The 27583-nt window shown below is 44.6% G+C and overlaps 1 protein-coding gene across 1 annotated transcript in view; it reads right to left on the bottom strand.

Annotated features, from left to right (window-relative positions):
• Positions 1–3288: 3288 nt before the first annotated feature.
• LOC146834880 (cytochrome P450 2J2-like) overlaps positions 3289–27583 on the bottom strand; it is a 377580-nt gene continuing 353285 nt past the window's right edge. The window contains exons 8-9 of the mRNA XM_085602482.1: positions 6602–6740; positions 3289–3979 (exon numbers count right to left, since the gene is read on the bottom strand). Of these exons, the coding sequence (XP_085458608.1) occupies positions 3798–3979; positions 6602–6740 (321 nt within the window). The 3' untranslated portion in view covers positions 3289–3797. The remainder of the gene's footprint in view (positions 3980–6601; positions 6741–27583) is intronic.

Here is a 27583-nt window from a genome sequence, read left to right as displayed (position 1 = left end):
ACTCGTTAATATTTCTAATCATTGTGTTAAAAACATAAGGATAACTTTCTACAATTGTGTCCACAGCATTGTAATGTTATTGTTTATGAGGGCAACACGAGTCATTCACCTGTACTGGACTGTCTGACCCAGGAACTAGTTTTAAGCCCATATTTGCCCAATCGTGCCATCCTATATGTGTACCTTTTACAGTTACATACACCTTAGTTTTTGCACATCTGTCCAGACAAGTCACTCTTTCCAAGAAGTAACCCAACATGTTGATTTCTTAATACCCATAAGCTTTGGGTAGAAAATCTGTAGGTTGTAGGGGTATGTTATTTGACTAATGCTGTGTATATAAAACATACCAAATAATAGTAATGGGTGCACCAGAATCCGCCATCACGCCAAATGGGCCTTTAACTTTTTAAGTCACACGTGAATCCACTTCAACAGTGAGTACCATCTTGTTAAGATTGTACACGCAATCTTGCACCTAATCCTCATCAATATGTACATTGCTGACTTGAATCACATTCTTTCCTCTGCACACACTTTGAAAATGTCCTATCTTTCGACATTTAATACACCTATTTCCAAGTGAGGGGCATGTAGGAATACTGCTCAAAAGTAATTGGGATACGCACCTGAAGCATGCAGGTACATTATTTTTCTGCAAAGACTTGGTGGCCCTGTCTTTAAAAGAAACTCTAATAATGGACTCAATGCCATGTAACAAATTAACTGACATGAGATTAGGTGTATCACTAGCAATGCATTTGCTTGAAATAATAGCATGTTCAGCACCTTTTGCTATATACACCACTTCACAGAGTGATGGATCTCTACACCTAACAAGCCGTTCTTGTATTATTGTGAAATAGGAGCCTCACAGGGAGATGCCTCCAATTCCCCCAGGTACCAGTAAAACAAAATAGAAGCAAACCTGTGCTTTTCAAGGCACAGCTGTTCTCCCACAGCGATCCGACTGGTCAGAGCAAACCACAGCTGTCAAACCGATCGCAGCAGAGCTGACTCAGATAAAATTGGCAAAATCTCAGGAAGCACGGTGGTGGGCTCAAGTCTTCCTCATCGCCAAATGTGAGGAAGTACGTTGTCGAAGACAAAAGTACTTTTTATATCAGGTTTATAGAGTCAGATGCAAGAGCCCACATCGAGAGCATCCTCATCCTGTGACTTCCAGCACTTACAGGGCAAGTAGATGTCCATGGGCTAATAAGTTAAGTCAAAACGATTCCATTACATGTTTGCATAATAACAAGTCTAAGAGAAGCAGCAGTTTCTTTAGTGCGGCATGGGGACATCGCCCCCGTTTGTTTGCCCCATATTAAATGTTTACTAACTTTACTGGTTCCATTTTCTTTTTGCTGCAGTGCACAATATGGCCAGGGCAAAGTTTGCCTTTTATAGGAGAGTGAGGTGGGCGGATATGTGTTGGAGGGGACTGGGAGCTCAAGTTATTGACAGGTCAGCTACTTGGCCTCCTAGGGGTGAAGTGCACATGTCAGGTTGAAAGGGTGCCTTGCTCTTACCAGCCCGACATGTGCACTTGAACCCTCTCCTACCTGCACAATGTAGGGATCCTGGGGGGGATTGCTGCCACGGCCCCCAAGCCTCCTTTGACTGAGCCAATCCTCACACTGCTCTAGTGCTGTTTCCTAACATAAACAGCAAAGGATCAGCATCTGGATTGGCTCAGGAGTTATAGAGGATCGGACAGAGGGCCGCGCTGGTGGTCACAAGTTCGATGTAACGACAATCGTTCTTAGCTGTCTCTGAGACGGGCTGTACCTGGAGCAGACGATGAGTCAGTGAGTCAATAAATAACTTTAGCACCGTCGCACTGCATCTATTGATCAGAAGCTGCCAAGCGGTCTTGAAGGATTCGCTGTCTGCACATGCCCGGCCCGCAACATAGATGTATATATTATATTGGCTGAGGCTCACTGTGTGTTGGCAGAGCAATTGCACATTTAGAAACATAATTTAGAGGGATAAAGTGCCTTCTGCAAAGAATGTTACGTGTTTACCAAGCAGATTAAAATTCACAAGAGTCTGAATGTGAATGGATAGTGCTTTAAAAATAAGCATTTGCAATGCAATATGTCTCGCGTTTTCGAGAGTTTGATCTATTGGCATTGTAAATGACAATGCCTTTTATTTGTGTTTTTTGGAAACCTGCAAGCGGTTTGTAAACACGCACTTTGTACTTATAATCCTTGCTTAGGAGAAGCAAGGCTGGAAGTACAAGAGGCGCAGTTACTGCCAGCCTTGCTTCTTGTAAGCAACAACTAGTGCATGTTTACGCACCACTGGCAGGTTTTAAAAACACATAAATTAAATGTACTGTAATTTACAATGCCAATAGCTCATACTCTCGCAAATGCTAGACCTATTGCATTGCAAATGCTTGTTGGGCTCTTAGACAGACGTGGCAGCAGCTATAGGAAGGCAGGGACCGTGACGCCAGGCTGTGCGTTTCAAAAGCAGGAGGGAGGAGGAGGCAGCTGCAGCCAAAACAGACCTCGGTCTTTGAATGCAGTACAAATGTGGCAAGATAAGAGCAAGATAGATTTACAGCCCTGTTTACAACAGAGCTCTGTAAACCACGAGCACTGGTCTCTCGTGCTCCAACTTGAATAAAACAAGCATTGGCATAGCCAATAGGTCTCGCCTTTGGGACCTTATAAGTGTTTAGCCATGCAACAGTTGCATAACTAAATACTTATAAGGTCCCAAAAGCGAGACCTATTGGCTATGCAAAGTGAAAGTAATCGCGGTAAAGCGCGGCGCGCGCGCCCGCGCACATGCACTGTAGCTCTAGGCTGGCCTGGTAGCACTTTTTGGAGCACTTTTGGAGCCCTCTCAATAAGTCTCGCCAGACCAGCGCATGCGCTGGGTCAGGCGAGACCTAAAAAGAGTGTTCACAAGCTCCGAGTAACATCACATGAAACAGGGGGAGTCCTTTAAAATAGGCAGAGTTTTAAAGCCCATATCGTGACTACGGCATATCTCACTGATTCAGTGCAAGCGCTGCCTCGGTGAGACCTTTAAACGGCCTTTGCCTCTGGAGAGGCACAGCGGACCAAAGCCAGAGAGTGGTGCCTTAATACTGACCTCTGGCTGCCACCGTGACTGCAGGCAAAGACTGCACAAGAGCACACAGCATGACAGCTGTGTGCTTTATCTCTTCGATAGCTATGAGACTGCAAGAGGACAGGCAGGTGTGCTGGGAGATAGAGACAGGCTAGACATAAGGAGCGAAACTGAAACAATAGCCAACATGAAAGAGCCAACATGTTCTTTACCAGTCAGAGGAGGTACCAGACAATTCTGAAGTTTAGCAAGCAAGGATTAGGATTATCAGAAACACTTCAAAGATAATTTGATTGATTGTATGATTAGCACGGTGAAGAAATGGTTTTAAAATTGACATATATTTGCATTTGTATCAAAAATTAACTACGTGGAACATTTCTAGAATATTGTTTTTTCAATTTTCTCAGCTTTACAAAACCATATAAAGCGTTTGGTCTAAATACATATTATTTGGATTTTATTCTACTAATATTTAATAGGCTAATCAGTTAACATATTTTGTTTTTTATTTGCATTTTTCTGGTTATAAATATTCTGATATGACAATTTTAATTACACAAACTTTTTAACCTCTTTACATTGATGAGTACACCTCTGCTATCAAGACAACAATCATGTGGAAATCTTAAATGAGATTCAAGGTGCAATATCATAAAAAAATCAAAAAATGATTGAATGGATTAATTTCAATGCCTTTAGTAGCGAGGAGTGGCACAAATCTTGTAAGGAAGTGGAGATTGTGTGAGTCCAAGTGTAAATTTAGAAACAATTAATTGGACATCCTTGGGTGCCTTGAAGCTGAACCTTTGGAGAAGAGTGGTGAAGTAGAGGAAGAGCTCAATTTTTGCCAACTGCTCTCCAAGACAGACACGGTTGCCTAAAAAAAAAGCAGACAAAATACAATTCAGTGAAAGATAAAAGTAGCGGGTATGGACATGGCATCTTTGTTCAACTGATTACAAATTCGACAATAATTCTGCTCCTATAATCACCACATGCATTGCTTGCCATGTAATGTTAATTATCATATATAATTATTCACAGTCCCATTCCCTCTTACTGTTCTTTGTGAGCTGAACAGTTATAACGGAAAAAGTACCACATTTGCAAATTGTGACATCCACAAAGGTATATGCCAGCGACCCAAGTGACAATCACACGCAAGAGTTCATAATGTCAGTAATCCCATCCAGCCTTGACCCTCCTCCCAGTGTATTATCTTTTTGGACAGTTCAGGAGGAGAGGATTCATGGAGTAGGAGTGGAGACACTACCATGGAAGTGTCAGGGTCATGGAGGGTATGCCCTGTAGGGTCAAATAGTCCAGGCCTAGGATGTAGCAGGTGATGACCTAATTTACATCTTTTACAATAACTTTGCTTTCCCTTAACATCTTATATATGTTTATTAGAGCATTCATTGCCAAAAAGCAAAGTTTTGGCTAATTGTATTTAGTTCCAAAAACACACTTTTTAAAATTAACATATTTGTATATATATGTATTCACTGAAAAGTTAACGTGAAGTCATATGCAAGTAACGTGGTAAGATTGTAGCTTACGTTAAAAAACCTTTGAAATTCAGAGCAAAAAACGTTTGAAGTGGAATAAATATAGCTCTGCTGATAATAAAAGTTGTAAACCCATAAAACCTACTGAAATTCACCAGTTATATGTAAACAACCCAAATATAACCTGCATCACTATAGTTTTCAGCTATCATTAGTTTAATAAAATGTGATTTCATAAGCAGTGCCTGAAAGATGTGTATGTATACTTATGTGATTTACATATAACTGGTGAAATTCAGTGGGTTTTTTTGTTAGTATTATTAGAATTACTACGTATAACTTAATTTTTTTCTCTCTAAGAAAACATTGATTTTCCTGGGTGAAGTATGATGTTTTCAGGTTGCGTTTTGTGGTGTTTTATGTCATAGGCACTAAGTCCTGCGACACAAGTGGGGTGCAATTTCTATCAGGTGACGTGTATGAATGCTCAATAGTAGAACATTTGTTATTACTAATTGGATTTCTCTACATTTGTACCTTTCAGATGTAAGTCAGTGTGCAAGAAAGAAGGGGCTTTGCAAAACTCCCTCCGAATCTCATGACATTATGGTAGCCAAAAATTCAAAGGTGCACACATATTCACTGTTCCTAAACTCAATATTTTGTGCACTGTTCAGAAATACATATGTTTCTTTCATACCCGTTTTTCATTCTTTGCATTGTATCATAAAATTGCTATGTAGTCGGTACACAATATAAAATCATTCTTAGGTACAGCTCAGTTGGCTCTGGGTATCATGAGTTTTTAGAGAATCTACAGACCTTATATATCACCACAACCAGAAAGGTCTGTCCGACATAACAGTGTACTGATTTTGTAAATCAGCCATTGTGACAAAAGTTACAGATGAAAATTTTGTCCCAAATGGTTGTTTTTTTTCCTTATCAATTTTCCGTATTTTTATATTTCAATCTTTGAGAAATCCATGAGACATCTACACATATTAACCCTTGCTAAATTCAGAATTTTGACTACTTTTCAGAAATGTGTAGCTTTCCAGGTTCACCCATGGGTTGTGAACCTGTTTCCACCAAAAAAAACAGAAAATTCGGAAAAATGAACTACCTTTCAGAAAAAATGTAAAAACTGTGGCAAATAAAAGTTTTTTTTATGCAACTGTACTTGCTCTGGAAAGCTGGGTAGATGGTGATGCTAGGAAAGCAAACCTTTTGTTTATTACATTTTTAGGAAGAAGAAAATATGCTTTCTTATGCAGCTCCATCAAAATATAAACAAACACCTTGGGTACCTTTAGCATCCCATTGTTGCTGGAAAAAGTACACACATTTTGGGTAAATACCTTATGTGGAAAAGTTATGAAGGCGTAAGCATGAAGTACCCCAAATACCATAAAGGGGTATAGCATTCTAGCAGGGAAAGGTTTTGCAGCAAAAGAGTTAAAAAGACGTTAAAGTAGGTCGCAATTTATGAAAATAGAAAAATTATGTTAATGTAAACTATGTTTTGTAAAAGTTATTTTTGCGAAAGGTGTTTTGGAAAATTATTTTATCCCATGGAACATTAGGTCCTACTGGTGACTGCTTATACACAGTTCACTTTGCTTGTATCGCACTGTAATTAATTATTTGACACATCGTTATAGAGGTTTTTGCAACAATAATGTATTGACATTATATTGTGAAGGCATGTGTTGCAGTTAGAACAGTGTATAGTCTGGAACTACTAAGGTAGGAGATATGTTTTTGTTTAGGTTTCAGCAAAAGCAATGTTGTCCTGTACGGGCTTCATCCTCCCCCTAACTCCAAATCTCTCCCAGCTTGCACTCTAGACACCACACCTAAATTGTATTACATCATTCTATCTCACCATTCCAGATGCCCCCTGAGACATACAGAGCAGGGCATGGAAAATACAGAATAGTACACAATGTTTTACCACTCAGCACATAAACCAATGATTTCCATCTTACCTATCAAGAAAGGCAGAAAAGCTTCACGCTTCTTAAATTCGCCATTTTCCAGGAAATGTTCTGGGTTAAAGATGTCAGGGGTTTTCCACTCATTCTTATCGTACAGAACTGATGCCATATTTGCCAGCACAGTAGTTCCCTGAAGATTGAATAGACATGCCTTAATATACTGGCTTTAATTGCTCTTTAGAGGTGGAGAAAATCTAATGAAAATTCTCTACTGCAGAACTTCAGTATATAGACAGAGGGGGAGATCTCCTTTTCTGAGAACGTTTGACAGTGGTAGGAAGGAAAAGGTTATGTACTTTATAAACACCAAAGGCCTTATTCAATTTGCTACTTCTAGTTACAAACGCTTGGGAGCTTGAGGACAGGTGGTAAGATTACAGTTAGCTGCTCTAAGGCTTTTATGACTAGGACATGTCCTTTCAGCACCAAACACAGCAAATCAACACCAATTTACAACAATACAGGCAGCCAAGCCTTTTGTCTCTGTTATACAAATATAGAGAAAAAACGAACAATAATGATGGCCACTATTAACAACGTAATACTGCATTTGGATTATCAGTGTCTTGAGTGGAAATTTAAAAAGGCAAAAGGTTTTCAATCAATGCCTATGAAATTAGTATCCTTCTTTGAGCAAAAATGTAAGCAAGGGAGAATCTTAGTTCTCTCAAAGCTCAATTGAAATCCAGACTTTTGTAGTGAAGGATCATAGGGATTAGTAATGCACATCCAAAAAAATGGCAACCTGAATTCTTTTTAATGACTAACAGCAAATTTCCTCAAGGAGTAGTACCACTGCATACAAAAGTGCATTTGTTACCTACCTGACTGTAAATGATCAGACTCGTATCACTGGAATCTCGAACAATGTTCAGCACTCAGACGCCCCTCAGCAAGGATATATAAATACTGCTACATACAAATCTACACGAGTGCCTGCATCCCATGTATCATGAATGTCACATTTTCACCTAAATTACTCTAACAGCTGAAGCAAAAATGAAACGGATAGATAATTTGCTGTCCAGTTTTTTTCGTAAAATATTTAATTTATAAAGGTATATGCCCTGTAGTTACTTTATAACACGTGGACCATGCATGGGAAGGAGAATTATTAGAGCCTACCTTAATGATTGGCTAGTGCAAATGAGACCTACTGCACCACGGCAAAAAGGAACAGCAACATCGGGTCAATTACCACCTGTACAAGGTCACTCACATTGCGGATCTTGCAACGTATGTCATCTGACTAAAACACAAAGACCATCGATATAGGACTCACTTATCCACGGGAACAGAGAAGACAGACCAATTGTAACTCCAACTTTGTAATATGTCTCATTACGTGTCCTAGGGGTATGCATTATGTGGGAATGACCACCCGCAAGGTCAAGACACGCATCATAGAGCATCGGAGCACGATAAGGTGTCTGAGGTCGAACACTAAACTCACGGCTCACTACTTGGAGAGACGCCACATGATTGATGACCTTACTTGGACATTAATTGAAAAACCCACCATGAACCCTGGGCCTGGGGACAGGACAAGGGCCCCCCTGTTGAGGGAGCAGAAGTGGGTGTATTGTCTAAAAAGTCACGAGATTGGCCTGAATGATAAGATACCGTTGCATTCCCTTAGTGGACAGATGTGACCTCATTTTGATCTATTGATACAGGTGACATACGGTGAAAATTCCGGTCCCCCGTCATTATTGATAACATACACTGTTTGGGGGGGTTGTACTTTTCCTTGTTTCGTGGGGGGGCTTAATTTGTATATGCAGAAATGAAGGATCCCCACTAAAAGCGAGTTATCTACAGAGATAAATGAATCAAGGGTATGACACACTCCTTTGGGTAACAAAACGTAGAAAACCACTCTGGCATGAGTGTTAGTGTTAAAGGAACGCATGCAAAAAGGTCACATGTAAGTGGTTATGGATGGGACAAGTAATATGGTCCCACGTGACTATTCTGCAACTTGTTCCCCGGTGAATGTTAGGCTTTCAACACTGCTACGGGGTCCCTATAACAACGTACAACCATGCATCTTAGGAGCGGGACCGCTACTAAGTTCGGTTGCTAAGATGCCCGTATGAAATCATCACATCACCCACGTGACTGGAACTAGTTCCGGACGTGGAGAGAGCACGTATCATCAATAGCGGTATGGGGTGGTTTTCCATCCGCATACCCACATGGCGTTGACGGACGAGCATGCATTTGGAGGAGCACCTCCCTTGTAGTAGTAAGGAGAGGGGGATGAGGGGTGTATTTGAATCCAACTGCACTTTGGCATTTTGCACCGGTTCTCTTTCACAGTGGGGATACTTGATTCTCCCGTAAGGTTCTCCTAACCGCAACTCCTAATAAGTGACGAGGAGAGAATCAGAGGGGCACGTACCTTTGGTTAAATTTTGGCCACCTCCGCATGGTATCACCGCAGTAACGCATTTATTTAACAGCGGCATCCCACTGATAAACGACGCTACGCATGGGTAAATCCACCTCACAATGCTGTTATGCCACTGGAGGGCAATTCATTTTTACCTCACTTGGAGCTTTGACAGTGAATTGTATATACTTTAGCTTGTACGATAAGTACTGGCAGCTAGTAGATTACTTTGGATCACGTAAGTGGTATGTACTATCCACACCGCCAACATCCGCCACCATGTAATAAAAAACTGTGAATAATAACCGTTATGATGTCTTATCTCCCTACGATGGTGTTTTCCTGCAGAGTGTGACAACAGGGAGTCTCTCCTTGCCGACCGCGAGTTCAAACATGACATAGGGGTAAACTCAGTGAGTTGGCAACTATCTGAGCCCCGCTCATTTATCCTTTTTTTATCTGGTTGTGGGTTATATGTTTTTAGAGTCTGAATGTGGTGCGGAACTGCAGACTTACTATGAGTTCTATGGTTCTCAAAGGGTAGCTGGGAATAAATTATCTGACTACGAGGAATACGCACCCTGGTTGTTGGGTGATGCACCCTGGACTGTGGTGTATTTGGCAATAGCAAAAATTATGCCTAGGACTGTGCGCGCATAGATGTAAACTCACAGTATAGAGAGGCACGAGGGGTATAACTATTTCTAATCCCCCTATATCTTATGTCTCCCCCTCCCCTTTTTTCCTTACAGTAAATCCAAGTATTTATCAGAGGAGCTACCTTTGCATAAGGATTAGGGGTACAGTCTTCCGTGAACCTCGATTGGAGGTCGGAGCACTACAGTAAGACACTGGGTCCGGTGGAGTCTGTAGAAAGCCGGAGCCTTATCTTTGGGCACAAACAGACGGACGAAACATGTAGACTTTCTGGCAGTAAGGAGGGGTGTAAGGAGCACATTATATTTCCCCAGTACCACCATCCTTCAGGTTCTTAATCCTGGCTGGGGCATCTAGGAATAAAGTATAAGTATAAGGATACCTCCGAGCTAGTTTTAAACCCACACCACACTGCACTTTCACTACTGGCATTCCCAGTCACTATTGAAAGCATTATTTTCTTTCCTTTGTGTTGTGTTTGTCTTCCCCACCCTATTGCTCCACCCCAGGAGTTGGCTGCACCAGGGTGTATTGTAAGCAGCCCTATGATGAAGCATGTCACACACTAGTGTGAGTGCAGTATTCGGACACACAGCACATGCCACCACAGAATCACCACACAGCGATTCTCTCCCTACTCCTTTTGGTGCATAAAAGTATTAGATAGGGGGACTGGAGTAGGTGAGTTCTGTTCCCTCTCACCTTCCTGTTTGTGTGCATTATTATTATTAAGGAGAATTATTCACCATATTATCTCAAAGCCTTCCAATAAACCCTATCCAAATCCAACAGCATCTTTTCCACATCCAAGCCAATGTCTCTAAAGCTGGGTAAACTCTCCCACCTTAATACACAAAAATAATGTCTTAATGAGGATTCGCACCGCTTGGAAAATCCTCTCTGCCCATATCATTTTTGTCAACAAGATTTTAATATAGATGTGAGCACATTGCTGCTCACTGAGCATGAATTTTGAAATAGCAGTCGATCCTCTCCTTAGGGTTGCATTGTTATGTAGTATATAAAGTAAATGTGTTGACAAACACAAACCCAGAAAGGGCTGAGATCTAGTTGGAGATGACTGCAGGGTGTATTTTAGAGTAATATAAGTGGTGTATTCTGCAAAATATAATAAGTAATCCACTTAGAAAAAAATAATAATTGGTATAGCGTCAATGAACCAAATAGCCTGGCATTGACAATCATATTTTTTTTTTTTTTTTTTTTTTTTTGAAACCGTTTATTGCAATCTCAAATAGTTACAGGTATGGGCCTACAACCGTCTGGCCGGCCGCTAGAGTGGCAGAAGCATATGACATATATACAGAAAAATCTCTTGGCGGTGCAAAAAGGTAAATCAGGAGATATCAGTAGTGCAGGCCACATAACTCCAAACCCACAATACGGTTACCTTTTGTCGAAACACAACAACACAAAAAAACCACACCCGCAAGGCAACCCGCAATCCCAAGTGACAGCACGCGCTCCTTAAGTGGGGGACCCCAACCATTCGCCAAACTCTGAAGAGGGGAATGAGAACAGATCAGGGACTGGGGAACCACGTGCCCGTGGCTGGGGGAGGGGGTCGGCTAGGGGGACGGAGCTGGTGAGGCAGCCGGCAGCAGTGGCGGCTCGCAAATACCCCCGCGATAGGCGTTCCAGGGGCCCCAGATTTTCACCCACGCCCCAGGCTTACCCCTCGCAACATACACCACCTTTTCACGAAACATACACCAATCCATGTGTTCTTTCCAGGCCGACACCGCCGGGGGCCTCTGGGATCCCCACAATTGAGCAATGTCACGCTTAGCTATCATGTATCCCAGAGTCACCCACTGCGTCTGCGGAACCGAGTAGTCAGTTGGCTCCCACACATTCAGCAAGCATCTCCTCGCTTCAGGCAACAGCGCGACACGCGTAACCACTCGCAGGACCTCGTGCACACCACGCCAGAATCGCTCCACCTTTGGGCATTCCCACAGAATATGCAAGAAAGTTGCCAAAGCACCACAGCCACGCTTACACAGTCCATCATCAGCAAAGCCCATACGTAGAAGCCTTGGCCCCGTCACGTAAACCCGGTGGAGGATCTTAAGCTGGACGAAGCGAAGGCGAGCCGGGATGGCCACCTCCTTCGGAGAGGCCACCGCGGAAATCCAGTCCTCGTCGTCCAATTCCAGCCCATCGGCAACCCAGGCCTCGCGGAGGCCAGTCAGCAGGCCCGATCGGTCGTTGATCAGTTTTTTATATATAAGGGAGATCGTGCTGTCTGGGACATGGCCATCCAGCACTCTGTCCTCCAGGGGGGAAGACTCCGGAATGGACGCGACATCCGGGAAGACGGAGCCCAGCGCGTGGCGGACTTGTAAGTACCGAAAGTACTCACTGCCTTGCAACTGAAACTCCGTCTGCAGCGTCTCGAAAGTTTTGAATCCCCCCCTCGTCCAGAGATCTCCCACTGTGCTGATGCCGATCGTGTCCCACTTCTCGAAGCCCTTCGAGGTCCACAGGGAGCCCAACCTCGCAGACGCATATAGCGGTGACGCCCGGGTCAAACGGTCCTTCCACCCCATAGCTGCGTTAGCCGCGTGCCATACACGCACCATGACACGCGTCGGTCCCGTCAGGCGAGGGTCCGGCGCGCCAGAGTAGAGCGCTCGATTGTAGTCGCCACCGGGCAGGAGCATCTTGTCCATTTCAAATGCCGGGTTCAGGGCGGGCCCGTAAAGGCCATGATTAATCGCAGCTAGCTGGGAGGCCCAGTAATACCGTTTAATATCCGGGAGGGCAACCCCCCCATCGTACCACGGGAGCGTCAATTTAGCCAAGGCAATACGTGGCCTCCCGTCCCAGAACAGGCGACGCTGCAAACTCTCCACCTCACGGAAGTAGCGCGCCGGGACCAAGTCCATAGTGTTCTGGAGAGCGTACAGAAAGCGCGGCAACGACATCATCTTAAACAAGGCCGCTTGGCCGAGCGGCGAAAGCGGCAGACGCCGCCAACGCACCACGTCCTCCTTCAAGCGCTGGAGGGGGGGCAGCAAATTCCGCTCGTAGCGGGCCTCCGGGTCCAGAGTAATATATATACCCAGGTACCGAAACCCCTGGGAGGCAATCTGGATCGGACAGTCCCGTGGTAGGACCGGAGCCTCCCCGGCAAGCACATATACACAGGATTTCGCCCAGTTGATGACGAGGCCTGAGTTGCGACCGAATGAGCGCAAAACATCAACTAGGACGATCAGTGATTTACGCGGGGAGGCGAGATATAGAAGGATATCATCAGCGTAGAGGGACACACGGTCCTCATGCTCGGGGGTCCAGCGGAGACCACGGATGGAAGGGTGCCACCGCAGCCACTCCGCCAGGGGCTCCAGGGCCAGTGCAAACAGGAGAGGCGACAGGGGGCAACCCTGTCGCGTGCCCCGTCCCAGTGCGAATGGGGCCGAAACTCGTCCATTCACCACCACCTGCGCCAATGGGCCGGAATACAACAACTTGACCCAGCTGATGAAGCCCGGTCCGAAGCCAAACTTCGCCAGCATCGCCCAAATGTATGGCCACTCGAGCGTATCAAACGCCATGGTGGCGTCCAAGGACGCCAAGATGGCCGGTTCCCGCACGAACGGGACACGCGCGAGCACCCCGTGCAAGCGTCGCAGATTAAGGGCCGTGTTGCGATGGGGTATGAAGCCGGACTGGTCTTGGTGGACCAAATCGCCCACCACGCCGACCAGCCGGTTGGCCAGCACCTTGGCGAGGATTTTGGGCTCCGTGTTCAAGAGCGAGATAGGCCTATAGGATGTGACCCGCTCACGGGGTCTCCCCTCCTTGTGGATCACCACGATCGTGGCCAGACGCTGGTCCGGCGGAAGGGAACCCCGCGAGCGGGCCGCCAGGAACATCGTGCGCAGGTGGGGCGCCAGTACATCCGGTCGCAGCTTATACAGCTCGATAGGGATGCCATTGGGGCCCATGGCCTTGCCAGATGCGACCGAGCGGATAGCAAGGGCAATTTCGTCCGAGGTGGGAGGAGCGTCCAGCGAATCCCTGTCCTCCACCGAAAGGGAGGGCAGCGCGATGTCCCGAAGCAGGGCATGGGAATCCTCCTCCGAGCAGGGAGAAACCGGGGAATACACCTCGCGGAAATAATCCGCGAAGCAGGAGACAATGGCGTCCGGCTCGGTGACACACACACCATCCATCCTCTCGATCAACGGAACCACACGACTCGCTCTCTCCTTTTTGTCCAACCACGCAATCAATTTACCAGCCTTATCACCCACATCATACAGTCGCCCCTGTTGCTCTCTACTGAGGCCCCTGGCCGCCTCCGTGACGAGGGCCCTATAGGCCGCCTGCTTGAGGTGTAGAACGTGCAATGTGGCATCCGTCACCCCGCTCCCCAGGTCACCCTCTAGTTCAGTAATTTCGGCCTCCACCCGGGTTACCTCCTCCCGCTCGCGCCTCCGGGCATGGGAGATAAAGGAGAGGGCCTCCCCTCTGAGAACTACCTTAAAAGCCTCCCACAGGGAGATAGCCGAAGGGACAGACCCCACATTCTCCTCAAAGTACCGCTGCAAGGATTTGATCAATTCGGCTCGAATAGTGGGGTCGCGCAGGTACCAGGCATTGATTGGGGCTACCCTGCCCTCCCCCCTCGGGAAGACATCAAAGTGCAACAGTAGTGGGGAGTGATCTGAAATACCCCGCGCCAAATGGCGCACCTCTCCCACTCTCCCAGCATAGGCCGCAGGGACAAGGACATAATCAAGCCGCGAGAGGCTACCATGGGCACCCGAGTGGAAGGTGTATTGCAGCTGCGCGGGATGCTTTAGTCGCCAGCAATCCACCAATCCTAGTGTATCTAAAAGGCCGGACAGCCACGCCTGTGCCCGGGGGAGGTCCCTGGGGGGATGACGATCCATAGACCCAGAAGCCACCGCATTGAAGTCCCCCCCAACTACCAGAAGCCCACCCGGGAGGTCAAGGAGGAGGCGCCCCAGGTCCGCAAACGTGGTAGATTGCAACCCCGGCGGAACGTACACTGATACAAAAACGACCACTCTGCCCTCCATTCTACCCACCAAGACAGTGTAACGTCCCCTCTCATCATGGCGCACCTCATCAATCTCCAATGGGAGCGAGTTCTTAATCATGATGCCCACCCCCCGCGAGCCCGAAGTGAAGCCCGAATGGGCCACCAAGCGATAGCCTCGCCGATTCATGGCATGAAAGGAATTACCTATAAGGTGTGTCTCCTGCAGGAAGACCACATCTGGTGAAATTCGTTTCAGATACTGCAGGACCACACCACGCTTAATCCTATCCCCCAGTCCGTTAACGTTCCATGATAACACAGTCAAATCCCTACCCCCCATCATACATGGAAGCCATCAGTCGTCCCCCAAAGAGCATCTCGAAAACAACAATACAGTAAAGGGTTCGCCTTGCGGTGCAAACAAACAACACTCCACCCCCGCCCACCCATCCCAACAGAACTCCCCCCTCCCTGCACCCCTGCATGAGCCCAGACAGCCCCCCCAAAGTGCAGTGTGCCTGTCGCCCCATAGACGAAAAACTAACTAGTCCCCCAGAGGAGGAGGGAAAGCCCCCAATGGACCCCGTACGACCTCCATAGGAGGGGAACATACACGATCAGTGAATGGTAACCGGAATGTTGTCCAGAGCAAGGCCTACTATTCACCCCTCAGTTCTGATCCGGCGAGCCCTCCCCGCCAACCGCACCCCCCCCAGCCCCCCGGCCCCGATCCCCAGGCAGAGTATCCAACCAGTCCCCAGCCGCCTCGGGACGGTCAAAAAAGTGCGTGCGACCATCCACCTCCACCCTCAGCTTAGCTGGAAAAAGCATTGAGTACTTAAGGTTCAGGTCCCGTAGGCGACGTTTAACTCCGAGAAAACTCAGTCTCTGCTTTTGGACCGTCGGAGTAAAGTCAGGGTAGAAATTCACGTCCATATTATCGAGCTTGACCGGTCCCTGTAGCCTGGAAGTCTGCAGGATAGCGTCTCTGTCCCGAAAGTTAAAAATCCGGGCAATGAGAGGTCGCGGCGGGGCTCCGGCCTTAGGTCTTCCTCCGGGGACCCTGTGAGCACGTTCCACCGCAAAAAGTTTACTCAGCCCCCGGGGCTGGAGACGGGTGAGGATCAGGTCTTCCACAAACAAATCTGCCGCCTCCTCCTCCCGTCCCTCCGGCACCCCGACAATGCGAACGTTGTTCCTCCGGGCCCGACCCTCGGAGTCCTCCAATCGACGGTCCATCAGGGCGCTCGCCTGGCCAAGCCGGTGCACCTCCTTTTGAAGGGCCGCCACGTCTGTAGTGAGACTCGAGGTAGTGTGGGCCAGGGAATCGACCCGGTCATTTGTTTTAGACAAGTCGGCTCTCACCAGGCCCACATCCACCAGGGCCGAGTCTATCTTCTGCGCCAGAGTATCAAAGCGCTGGTCCACCGAGGCCTTCATCTCGGCAATGGCGCCCATGACGTCCCGGAGGGTCAGATCCGCGGGCTGAGCAGACGCCTCAGTCGGGCCCACGGGGGATGTACGCGGTGCCTCTGGAGATCCCTTCTGGAGGGTGTAGCGGTCCATGCTGTTAGACTGATGTGCCGGGCCACGGCGGGTCGATTTCACCTTTGCCCGGTCGCCATCTTGCTTTGTGGACATGTCGCACTCCCAAAGTCGTGCCAATCTCCTCGAAAGGGCCGATAAACCAGTTCACGGGTACCGGGGGGGGGTGACCACTGGACCGCAGGACAACTCACAGCCGGCGGGTCAGCCGGGCACCGGGACAAGGCCACACCACCGCACCCCGCTCCGCAACCCTACCTCGCTTGAGGGCAAGGAGGGCGCAAAAGCGAAAGTGAAAGCGCGGGGTACGCGAGTCGCCCAGCCCTGCCCGCCGCTGTTGTTCGCTTTGTCCCCGGATCGCCCCACAACTCCAATCCGGGGGGCCGGCGCGGAGAAGGCCGCAATCTTCGATCGGTGCTCCCACCGGTGTCCGGGGTCCGATTCGAAAACGGAAAACGGGTGCCGCCTCAGCTCGGGTACACAGACACAGTCCCCTCATCAAAGACAGGATATAATCAGGATTAATTCAGGAGGTCGCGGAGGTCCTCGGGAGCTTCGCACCTACGCGGCCATCTTGGTTGCGCGCTAGGCTCCTCCCCGACAATCATATTTTTGATTCCAGTATGCAGGTTTGACCGGGCCTTTACCTTCTATCAAAGCATCCTAAGGCTACCAGTTGTCGGTCCCAGTGACCATATAACATGATCAGTCTTTAAGCCAGTATTTGCTACTGCCATTGATTAACAGCACTGAATATTGGTCGGAATGTTAAGTGACCCCCAACTACCATTGCTCTACACTTTTGAGAATTCAATGCTAATTGTAAAGATAAGTGACAAAGCATGGCAGCCTCCGATTCTCAAGAAACAAAGCGATGGAATGAATGCCTGAATTAATCTCATCCACTGGCAATGGCACGGTCAGCATTCCAGTCCTTCTTTAATAGCCCACTATGTCTCTTTAGACAGAAACCTGCCATATACCTCATGCTCACTGTGCCATTGGACTCAGGCTACAGCTCAGTGATGAGGCCTAAATAGCCCAAACCTGGTTTGGGGTTGCTAATGTTGCCACCTGGAAGAGACTAAGCATGGCCGTTTGGGCTGGTCTATTCCTATCAGAGCAGGAAGAAGATTGTTTGGATATGGCTGGTCTCTGTGTAGAGAGTCCTAGTGGTCCAAAAATAATGAAGTGGAATGTTGCTCTGAGCGATGGCCAGTGGAGATTAGTTCAAGTATTCCTTCTGTCACTTTGTGGTTTGTTGCAATCTCTCATCACCATCATTTTATACCTTTTATAGTATGGGTAATATTCTTTTAAATTAGTTTTTTTGATGAATGCAAAGTTTGAGTACATTAAAGACATCACCTACGTTGTTAGAGTGATTGAAAATATCTGGGTTCTTGCTGTTTGACCTGCCTGCTTAAGAGCCATGGGAATGTTTTGAGAAAAAGTATATTGACTATGTCTAATGTCCAGCGGGGAATGATAAGGCTCTAACTACCCTGTGTTTAAACTTACACCTAGTAACACTCTGAAAAAAGGGCAACAAGCAGTGTGATACAATAAATAACTATAAAAGTTATACAATAAATAAACAAACATGGTTCAGTTTTTTCAGCAATGACCCCTTGAACAAGTAACTAAAGTTCAAGACACAATGGTTATCCTTCCAGGACCCTAAGAATGCCCGTCTGTTTATATCAAGCCTCCACTGTTCACATAGTATGCATGGAATGCGAAAGGCATGTTTACGTTTACTGTTAGAGATGTGTAAAATACACAGTGGAGGCAGCATGTAATCCAAATAAAAAGTTTATTGTAGGTGAACCTTCATAGGCCCCAACCACATTCACAGCCAAAGGGAGGTCCACCTTTCCCAGTCAACATCCACCGTTACATCACACCCACATTCCAGAGCCCCTTACATTCTAGGTGATGATGATGCCAGGTTACAGAATCTCACATAATAACCTGGATCCAGAACACCACATCACCTCCCGCAACCAATGCAAACCCACATCATATTAGAAAATAAAAATTAAGTATATACAAGGAAAAGACATGGTCATAAAGCAACAAATGCTGTGATGTTTCACCAAGAACAATTCTATGACCACACAAATAAAAGGCAAGCACAAGACTTCTTTCAAACATAGACTCGTAGACACGCAGGCTTCCTTCGAACCCATTGAGGTCTCATATTTTGATTCTCTAATGGAGCCTGCAAGGAGCTATTACTCACCTCACAAATGGGATACAATGAGCTATCTTAATCCTTCTCCACAGGGTAGGATTTAGCTACCTTATTAAGGTTCCATATCCAGTGATCACTTTTTTTAGAGCATTTTTAAACAGTTTTACTACCTTGAACAGTTGACTGAATTTAGACGGCTTCCCTTCTTTGCATGAGGATTTGATTTTTTCCACTCCCCTACCTGTGTAGCATTCTCCTTCACAGCTGTCCTCACACCATAGAGACTTTTCCTCTGCTCCTTCTGCTCACGCTCTCTCTTCACCCATCCACATTACCATCCTGATCATCCACTTTCCTCTGGCTTTCAATCCCCCTCCCTGGAATAGTCTCACAACTGGGAACCTTCCCCTTAAACAACTGAAAGGGTAGGACCCACATAGTAGACTGTGGTCTTAAACGATATTCACGCACCTTTCTTCTCATGTTATTCTCCCACTCCGTACCACACACCAAAGACTTCTGAAGCACTTCTGTAAGCACCTTGATAAAGCGCTCTACAACACCACTGGATTCAGGGTGGTACAATGTGGCCTTCTTATGCTTGATCCCTCTGTCCTTCAAGTAAGTCTCCACCACTTCAGAGGTTAACTAGACACCATTATCGGTGAGCACAGAGGAGGGGAAAGTCTCCCTCTCAAATAGTTCCTCCAGAAACTTTATTAACTCTCTGGACTTTACCATCTTGATCTCTGGCCACCAAGAATATATGTCTATACAAACGATGACATACCTATCACAAGATTTCACCCTGATCAGTCCTAAAATGTCTAATGCTATGTCACCCCAAAGCCCAGTAGCCTCTTCTCTTACAACCATGGCTAAGTCCTGCATTTAAGTACTTTATCATTCTTTACACACTCCAGACAGTTTCTTACTGCCCTCTCAATTAACACGTCGATTGCTGGCCACCAGTAATTCACTCTAACTCGCTCCTCTGTTTTTTAAATGCCCATATGGCTAGCATGGGCATGGTCCACCAATCTCTTTCTGATATCACCCAGTGGAACCAACTTATTCCCTCTCAACAATCAACCATTGACGACACACAATTCGTCTTTCACTTGCCAATACCCTAAAATCTCCTGGTCGCACCTTCCTCTGGAACACCAACCTCCTAAAATCATCCCCACTACCTTCTGCAGCACCTCATCATTCTGGAGTTCTCTCTTCCATTCCGAATCCTGGATGATCCCCACCGTTACCAGACACACCTTCACTTCATCATCAAAATCTTCCCCTGCTAAATGGTCTCTGTCCTCCACATTATCTTCCTCATGTGTGTGACACAGCCTTGAAAAGCAGTCAGCCTGAAAGTTATATACCCAATGGACATAGTACACCTCAAAAATAAACTCCTGAAGGGCAATCACTGATGCAATGTGAAACTAAGTAAATGCCTTTGTTAGAAAAACCTCTTTAAGAGACTTGTGATCTGTTTTGACCATGAACATATGTCCCCAACGACACTTTATGAGCTTCCTTAAGGCTCAATAAAAACCAAATGGCTCTTTTTCAACAACTGAGTAGTTGATCTTAGAACCCCTTAAGCCTCTTGAAATGAAAAGAATCACCCTGTCGTGACTGGCCTCCATCATAACTAGTATCTCATCCCTAATGTCACAACTGCCTAAATCAGGTGAACCCTCAAAGCTTTCCTTCATGTCATTAAACTCTTCCTCACAAGATCTACACCAAAAAAACTCATGCCAAGCGAAGCCCTCAAACACATGGTTCTCTCAGCGACCTGGGCACAGATTTATTATAAAACTCAGCCATGCCCAGGAATTTCACTAATTCCTCTTTGTTTTCGGAATATGGTATGACACACACCAAAGCACACTTGGGTCGAATGCCATTTCCTGTGATCAAATTACCCAAGTACTCCATCTCCGACATGTTAAAGTTGCACTTCTCAACCAAATAGCCCACAGATACCAGAACATGGCTGATGCTAGAGGCAGCGGTAGCAAAAAAAAATATTGCTAGAAACTGGGGAAAAGAGGACCATCCAAGAATTAAAGACTGGAGAAACGATCTAGATTGGTGGCAACAGGCAGAAAAAACGATCTACCAGAGTAAAGTTTGCCCAGCAAAGTGGTAAAAGATATGGTCGACGTGGGAGACATATAGGGCTGAAACTGGGTGAATAACACAGGGAAGACCACAATATAGGGAGGACCAAGAAATAGTATGTCAGGATGTGTGAATGAATGAAATATACTGTTATTTGTACTATGTATAAGATTGATAATACCCTGTGTCCAGACTTTTATGAAGGCGCACTAATTATCTGGTTAATAAAAAGAAGCTATAAAAAAAGTTGCACTTCGCAGATTTTAATGTTAGTCCACTCTTCTGCAACCTCCTCAGCACATCACACAACTTCTCGTCATACTCACCACGATCATGCCCGTACCCAGTATGTCATGTGATAGACCTTCACCCCTTTGACATCTATTAAAATTCTCTCCATGTCCCTTTGAAAAACTGATGCTATAAAAACCAAACCAAACAGCAGCCTGAGAAATTTGAAGGTGCCAAATGGAGTGACCGAAGTGGTTAGTTCCTGAGAAGAAGGATAAAACTTGAGCTGGTGATAAGCCAATGTACGATCTAGTGAAGAAAAATGCTTTGGACCATTGAGGGAATATAACAAGTCATTGATATTTGGAAGAGGATAATGACTTGTTATGTTCTCCAAGGTCCAGGCAAAACCTGGCCTCACCCCTGGCTTCACCACTGGCCTTGCCTGCCATCACAACTGGTGCAATCCACTCTGATGCCTCAACTTCCTGGATGATGCCATTGTCCACCAACGTATCTAATTCCACTTTTATACTTTCCCTTAGCAACATCTGAACCCCTTACACATTGGCAGCTTTTGGTTGGGCCCCAGTGTTCAGTTGATCAAGTGTTCCTTGAGACAACCCAAACCTTTCCTGAAGAATGAGTGTTATCATTCAGAACAATGACAGGCTCCCCATTTACAAGAATGGTCTTGAAGGGTCCATCAGGCATACCATCTTCTACTTGCAGTATGGTTACTGCCCCAATTGCACGATCAAGATCTTCATCAACATAATCACACCCAACCTCACGTACTTTCTTTGTTGTGTTTGCAGAACTGCAACACTTCGCAAAGTGGCCCTTTCTCCCACACTTGTTGCACACCAGCTTCCACCCGAATATCAATAGGACTGGGAACAATGTGATAAACTGGAGTAAGTATATCGATGATGTCTTAATTGTATGGAAAGTAACAGAAGAACATGCTAAGGGGTTCCTAAACAAGATTGAAGTCAATTACCTCAACCTACATTTCACTAGCACAATGAATAAAACTGAAGTCAACTTTCTTGATCTCGCAGTACATGTATAACAAACTGGAAACAAAACTCTATTAAAAGTCAACCTCCAGTAACACTTGACCTGCTTTAATCCTCAAACTCTATTTAAAAGCATCCCCCATTGGTGAAAGTTTATGGGTGAGGTATAAATGCAGTGAAATAAATGAAGAGAACATAGCATTGGAGGACCTGGCAATTAGATTTAAGGCCAGGGGCTACACATGCACCTGCATAGAGGAAGCAAAAGCAAAGCAAAATTAAGATCTAGAGATTTAGGAGATAAGAAACAAAGCAGCAATCAGAGATCAATCCACATTTCAGACTTATTATAACTTACAATAGACACAGAAGGAACAGTATGATCCATAACTAAAAAGTACTGGTATTTAATAAGGAATGACCCCATACTAGGTAAGGTGGCACCAAGAAGACTGGGAGTAACATTCAGGAGAGCCAAAGTGTGGAGGATAGACCTGGTTAAGAGTAGCCTTGAATGCAAACCATCTCAATCAAAACACTGGCTTTAGAAAATGTGGTAAATGCAAGGTGTGCCAAAATGGCAAATCTTCACTCATTAAAAATTGCCTTTAACACAAAATTTCAAGCACATAAAAGGTCAGTTTAACTGTAAAACCAAGTACGCAGTATATGGGGAGTACTATGCTCCCAGTACATGAGAATCCTCCAGCACCTAAAAACCATGAAAAACTGTGCCATATTATATCTGGTGACTCGGCACTTTGAAGAAGCACACAGAAGTGTAGTGTCAGGTTTAACGTATTATGTGGTAGACACAATTGCTGTAAATTTTAGAGGAGGAGATAGAGAGAAACAACTGAGGTAACTCAAATCCAGATACATAATAGAGATGAATGCAAAGATCCCAGGGGGCCTCAATATGGAGGAAGATTTGGACATGCACCTGTGAAAAGCATACTGTGACATTTCCCATTTAACAGAAGTCTGTTTTACATCCACACTACAGCAAACTGCTTATTGTGACTCCTCCCAAGCAACTGAAGTTTTTTTTGTTTTTCATTGTATTTTATGATATTTGTTTTCCACAATTTGCACTGTATATATTAACTAACTAGTTAACACACTACATGGAAGTCAGACTAATATAATGCACAACAGGAAAAGGTAGCACAAGAGGTGCCGGCCCACTTGGGCTTGATTTTGCAACACATAGCAACAACATATTCAATAAATATGTACAATACATTCAGTAAGCCCACTTGGGCTGGATAGGTTAGCGCTAATTGCATAATGCCTATTTTCACAATAATGTGATAATGCGGAGTGAGATGTTTTCATATTCGGGCTTAGCAATATAAATTATACAGCCACTGTGGTGCAATTTAGTATCACAAAATTATCTGTCCAATTCAACCTATGGTCAATTTAGAATGATGTACTATGCTATGAGTTTTTCTGATAATGAAATTATTTAATTTGAAATACATATAACATGTAATTCATACTATGGGGAATTATTGTGAGCCATTAGGTAGTCTGGCTTCACTCTGGTCTGATTTTGTAAATGTAGCAATGACATATTTGACAAATATTTTGAATTGGGTAAGCCCTCTGGGCTGCATAGTTTAGTGCTAACAGCGTAGTGCCTATTTTTATAATAATCTCATAATGATAAGCGAGATAATGTTTTAATAGATAACATGCACTCAGCAATATGAATTATACAGCCATCGCTGTGCAATTTAGTACTGTGAAGTTATGTGTCTAATTCAACCCATGGTCAATTTAAAATGTACTATGCTATGATTTGTTTCTGTAAATGAAATTACTTTATTTGATGGACATATAATATGAAATCCATGCAATGGGAATTATTGCGAGCAATCATGTTGTCTGTCTTCACTCATGATGACACGTCTGGTAGAAACCTGTGCAAATATAATAACAAAATAACGCTTCATTATCCATGAACAAGGCTGTAGGTCAGCCAAAACGCTTCAGGGTAGCACGCAAATAAAGGCATCCTAATCAGCTTTCTGATAAGCATTGTCTTCCTTGTGGATTTACGGAGTGTTTGTGGAGAGATTCCGGACATTGTTTAATCCGTATAAGAGGACACGCCCTTAGATTTGGTGCATGGTGGTGGGCAGAAAAATAGCACACACACACATATATATATATATATATATTTTCACAGAAAAAAACCAGGTTTACAGGGACGTTATAGTTAGGCTGACATATCACTCACAAAACCAGAGAAATTCAGCCGTTATAGTTAGGTGAGCTAACTATGGCTCACGCCCCCACAATGCACTGCTTATGACCTCACATATTACATCACTAATGGCATCTCAAATAACATCACTGATGACATCATCCAGTGACTTTATGAGTGTTAAAAATATATATCAAGGTGTATTGATGGATCAGTGGGTGTATCAATGCCTGTATTGATGATTTAGTAGGTGAGTGACTGACTGTATATGTGAGAGATTAAGTATCTCAGTGGATGTATGGGTCACTGACTAGGTTGTCTGAATGTCTGTATCAGTCTGTCAGTTGTTGTGTAAGTGGCTGCATGGCTGGGTTTGTAGATACATGAGTGGCAGTATGGTTTATTGATCAGTTGCCTGAGTACCTGTATGAGTGTATGGGTGTCTGTGTGGGTGGGTGAAAGGGTGTGTGACTGCCTGCATGGATGAGTGACTGTGAGTCAGTGGATGTATGGATTAATGAGTGTAAGAGAAGGGTTGTATATGTGACTGAGTGTGCCTATGGCTGTGTCGGTGAATGAACGGATGGGTTGGTGGTATATGTGAGAGGTTGTATGCAAAAGTATTGGAGTATATCAGTCATTCTATGTGTGAGTCAGTGTCAGGGACTACTTCTTGTAACTATCTGAACTGCACAGGAGCAGAATGACGCTAGGTCCCAATGCCCTTCTCAGAACCCTCCCTGCTAGGTTTCAATGTTCCATCGCAAGGTAAGTCCTAAGGGGGAAAAGGGGTTGGGGACAGAGAAGAGACTGCTCCAAATATCTGCCTGTTCTTCTTCGTCTTCTTCTTCTTCTTCCAGGACTGTTGACATTAACATTATCATTTAAATTCACTGTAACCTTCTTTTCAATTTAAATGTAGATTACTTATTTTACCAGAATATCTTTTGAAGCCTACTTCTCTTCTTAATTATCATACTTATTCTGTAACGTTGGTACGAAAAGTCTTCACGCTATTCTCTTCGTTTTACTCCCAGGTAAGACCTGCACTGGATTCTCTTTGCCCTTATCCAAGAAAGATATGGTAAGTATGTGTTTATCTCTTGTGCCTTTTATTAAGATGTAGTCTGCTTCCTCTTTCTATTTGATAAACTCACTATAAAGAAATGTAGTGAAGACTTATGATGGGGGTCTGGTTGTGCCTTGAGACTAGATTTCAATCTTCTTTAAATGTAGTTACGATGTCTCTGGCTTGTGGTGTGAAGCTTTCTCATTATTTGTATTTGGATTCTTTTCTCCTAATTTCCTGTTAACCTTTCCTCGTACTTTTAGTTTAAGAAAGACTTGTGCCCGTGTTTATTTCTGGCCGAAAGCTGCCCAAGGCGCGGAGGAATTTGGGAATCTTTATTGAAAGACATGGCGAGTGAAATAGTCACACTCGCGCCTAATTGCAACTTCAGCTTCTGCCAATATTATTTCAGTTCCTGTTTACATACGCGGCATGTAAAGAATGATGCCCGCGTTCACATTCTAAATCCTTGACTTGGAAGCCTCACGGAAGTCTGAAATTATGCAGGGCAGACGCGGCGCTTGAACTGATGTGCCCGCGTCTGACAGAATCGGAACAGCTGACGAAATCAGCTGAACCGAAGGTTAACGAGTTAACATTTCCTGTGGGGAAGAATTATTTACTGAAGGCAACTTGTCTTTTGTAATTACAAAATTAGTTAGTTCACGACAGTCTTGTTACCCTAAGAACCTTTAAATAAGCATACGTTGTTTCTTCAGAATTAACTTTAGTCTTTTAACACTGCAGTTACACTAACCTGAACTTGAAGGGGGAATGCTGAGCACCGGCGAAGCTAACCCAGAGTATTTCGCAAGCTACCCTAACTAACTGACACGACGATGGGAAACCAGATGCTCTTCTCCTAATCTCTTCAGTGAAGTGCGCAGTAGAATGTTGAAGCGCACTTCGCCAGGTGTCAAGAATCCTAAAAGACTGGACTGCTAACAGCAGTGTGCTGTTGCAGTGTCAGAATGATGGCGGCCATCTTGGAAATCCATTGATGCCAACTAGCACTCCAACTTGAGGGATTAGCTGCCCTTGGGTAATTTTGTAGGGGGAGGATAGTGGCCAGCGTTGCATTAGAGGGAGGAAACCTCCCGCGAGTCCGGACAGTCAGGGATTGTGATAGTAGCTGTATGGGTTAGTGAGTGGCTGTGTGAGGGTCTGTATGGGTCAATGATTATATGTTAGCAGCAGTAAGAATAAGTGAGTGGGTGTATGTATAACTTTGCATGAGTAAATGGCTATCTGATTCACTCTGGAGGTGAGTGAGTAGGTGTGTGATTAGCTCTATGAGTGACTGACAGTGTGTGAGTGGTTCTATGACTATGAGTGGATATAACAGTGGCTGTATTTGTGAGTGTATAGGTGTATGAGTGGCTGTATGGGTGACTGAGTGGATGTGTGTGTAGACCTATGAATCAGTAAGTGGGTATGTATGTACTGGTATGGGTATGTCATTGGTTTTGAGAATGGTGGTGTGGAAGTTGGAGTGGGTGTTTTGAATGGTTACATGGGGTTGTGAGTGGTTGCGTGAGAGATTCTATGGATGATGTCATCAGTGATGTAATTTGAGATGTAATCAATGATGTCACTGACCACGTCATGAGTGATGTAATATGTGAGGTCATTAGGCAGCGCACTGCGAGGCGCGAGTTATAGTTAGCTCAGCTGACTATAACGGCTGAATTTCTCTGGTTTTGTACATGTAAAATGTCAGCCTAACAACAACGTCCCTATAACCTTTGTTATTGTCCATGAATTTCTAAGGTTTTTGACACTAATTCCTAACTATAATGTCTCTGAAACTTTTGTTTTTTTCAGTGAATTTCTAAGGTTTTTTAAATACTAATTCCTGACTATAACGTCCCTGAAACCTTTGGTTTTTTCAGTGAATTTCTAAGGTTTTTTTAAAGGTTTTTATTTATTAAAAGATTTTTCACTATTATTTGTGTCGGTTTTTTTTTAAAGATTTTCTATGTATTTTTAAAAAGTTAAAAAAAACTTATAGTCACTTCCTTAAAATGTACATAGCTGATTACATACTGATAGTGTTATTTATTTGAACGATTTCAATTTTAAGAAAAGTTCAATATGGCTCTACTGTTTATAATTTTGTAGTGTATGTTATTATATGACAGGATTATGCGTTAAAAAAGAATCAAGCATATATGTTTCTCCAGACATGGTCTCCTTTTCTAAAAGCAGAAGTTGATGATTCCTCTACCTCCTCTGATTCACCCAATATACACACTCAAGCAGACTAATTCAATGTCTCACACCATTATATATTAAGTCGTTCTCATCCCCACTTGCTTTATCACTTACATTTTACCATATTCCTTTACCACTCTTTCTCCTTTCCTTTTCCATCCCTTTCATTACTCTGGCATCACCTCTCCATATTATTCTTCAAATTTACTATCTTCTTTTTATTTTCTTATTCTTCTCTTTCTTCCTTACATTAT

This window comes from Triturus cristatus, chromosome 4_2 (assembly GCF_964204655.1).
Source record: "Triturus cristatus chromosome 4_2, aTriCri1.1, whole genome shotgun sequence".
NCBI classification, from domain to species: Eukaryota; Metazoa; Chordata; class Amphibia; order Caudata; family Salamandridae; genus Triturus; species Triturus cristatus.
Note: the sequence above shows the minus strand (reverse complement) of the source record. Positions and strands in the feature narration are given on the sequence as shown.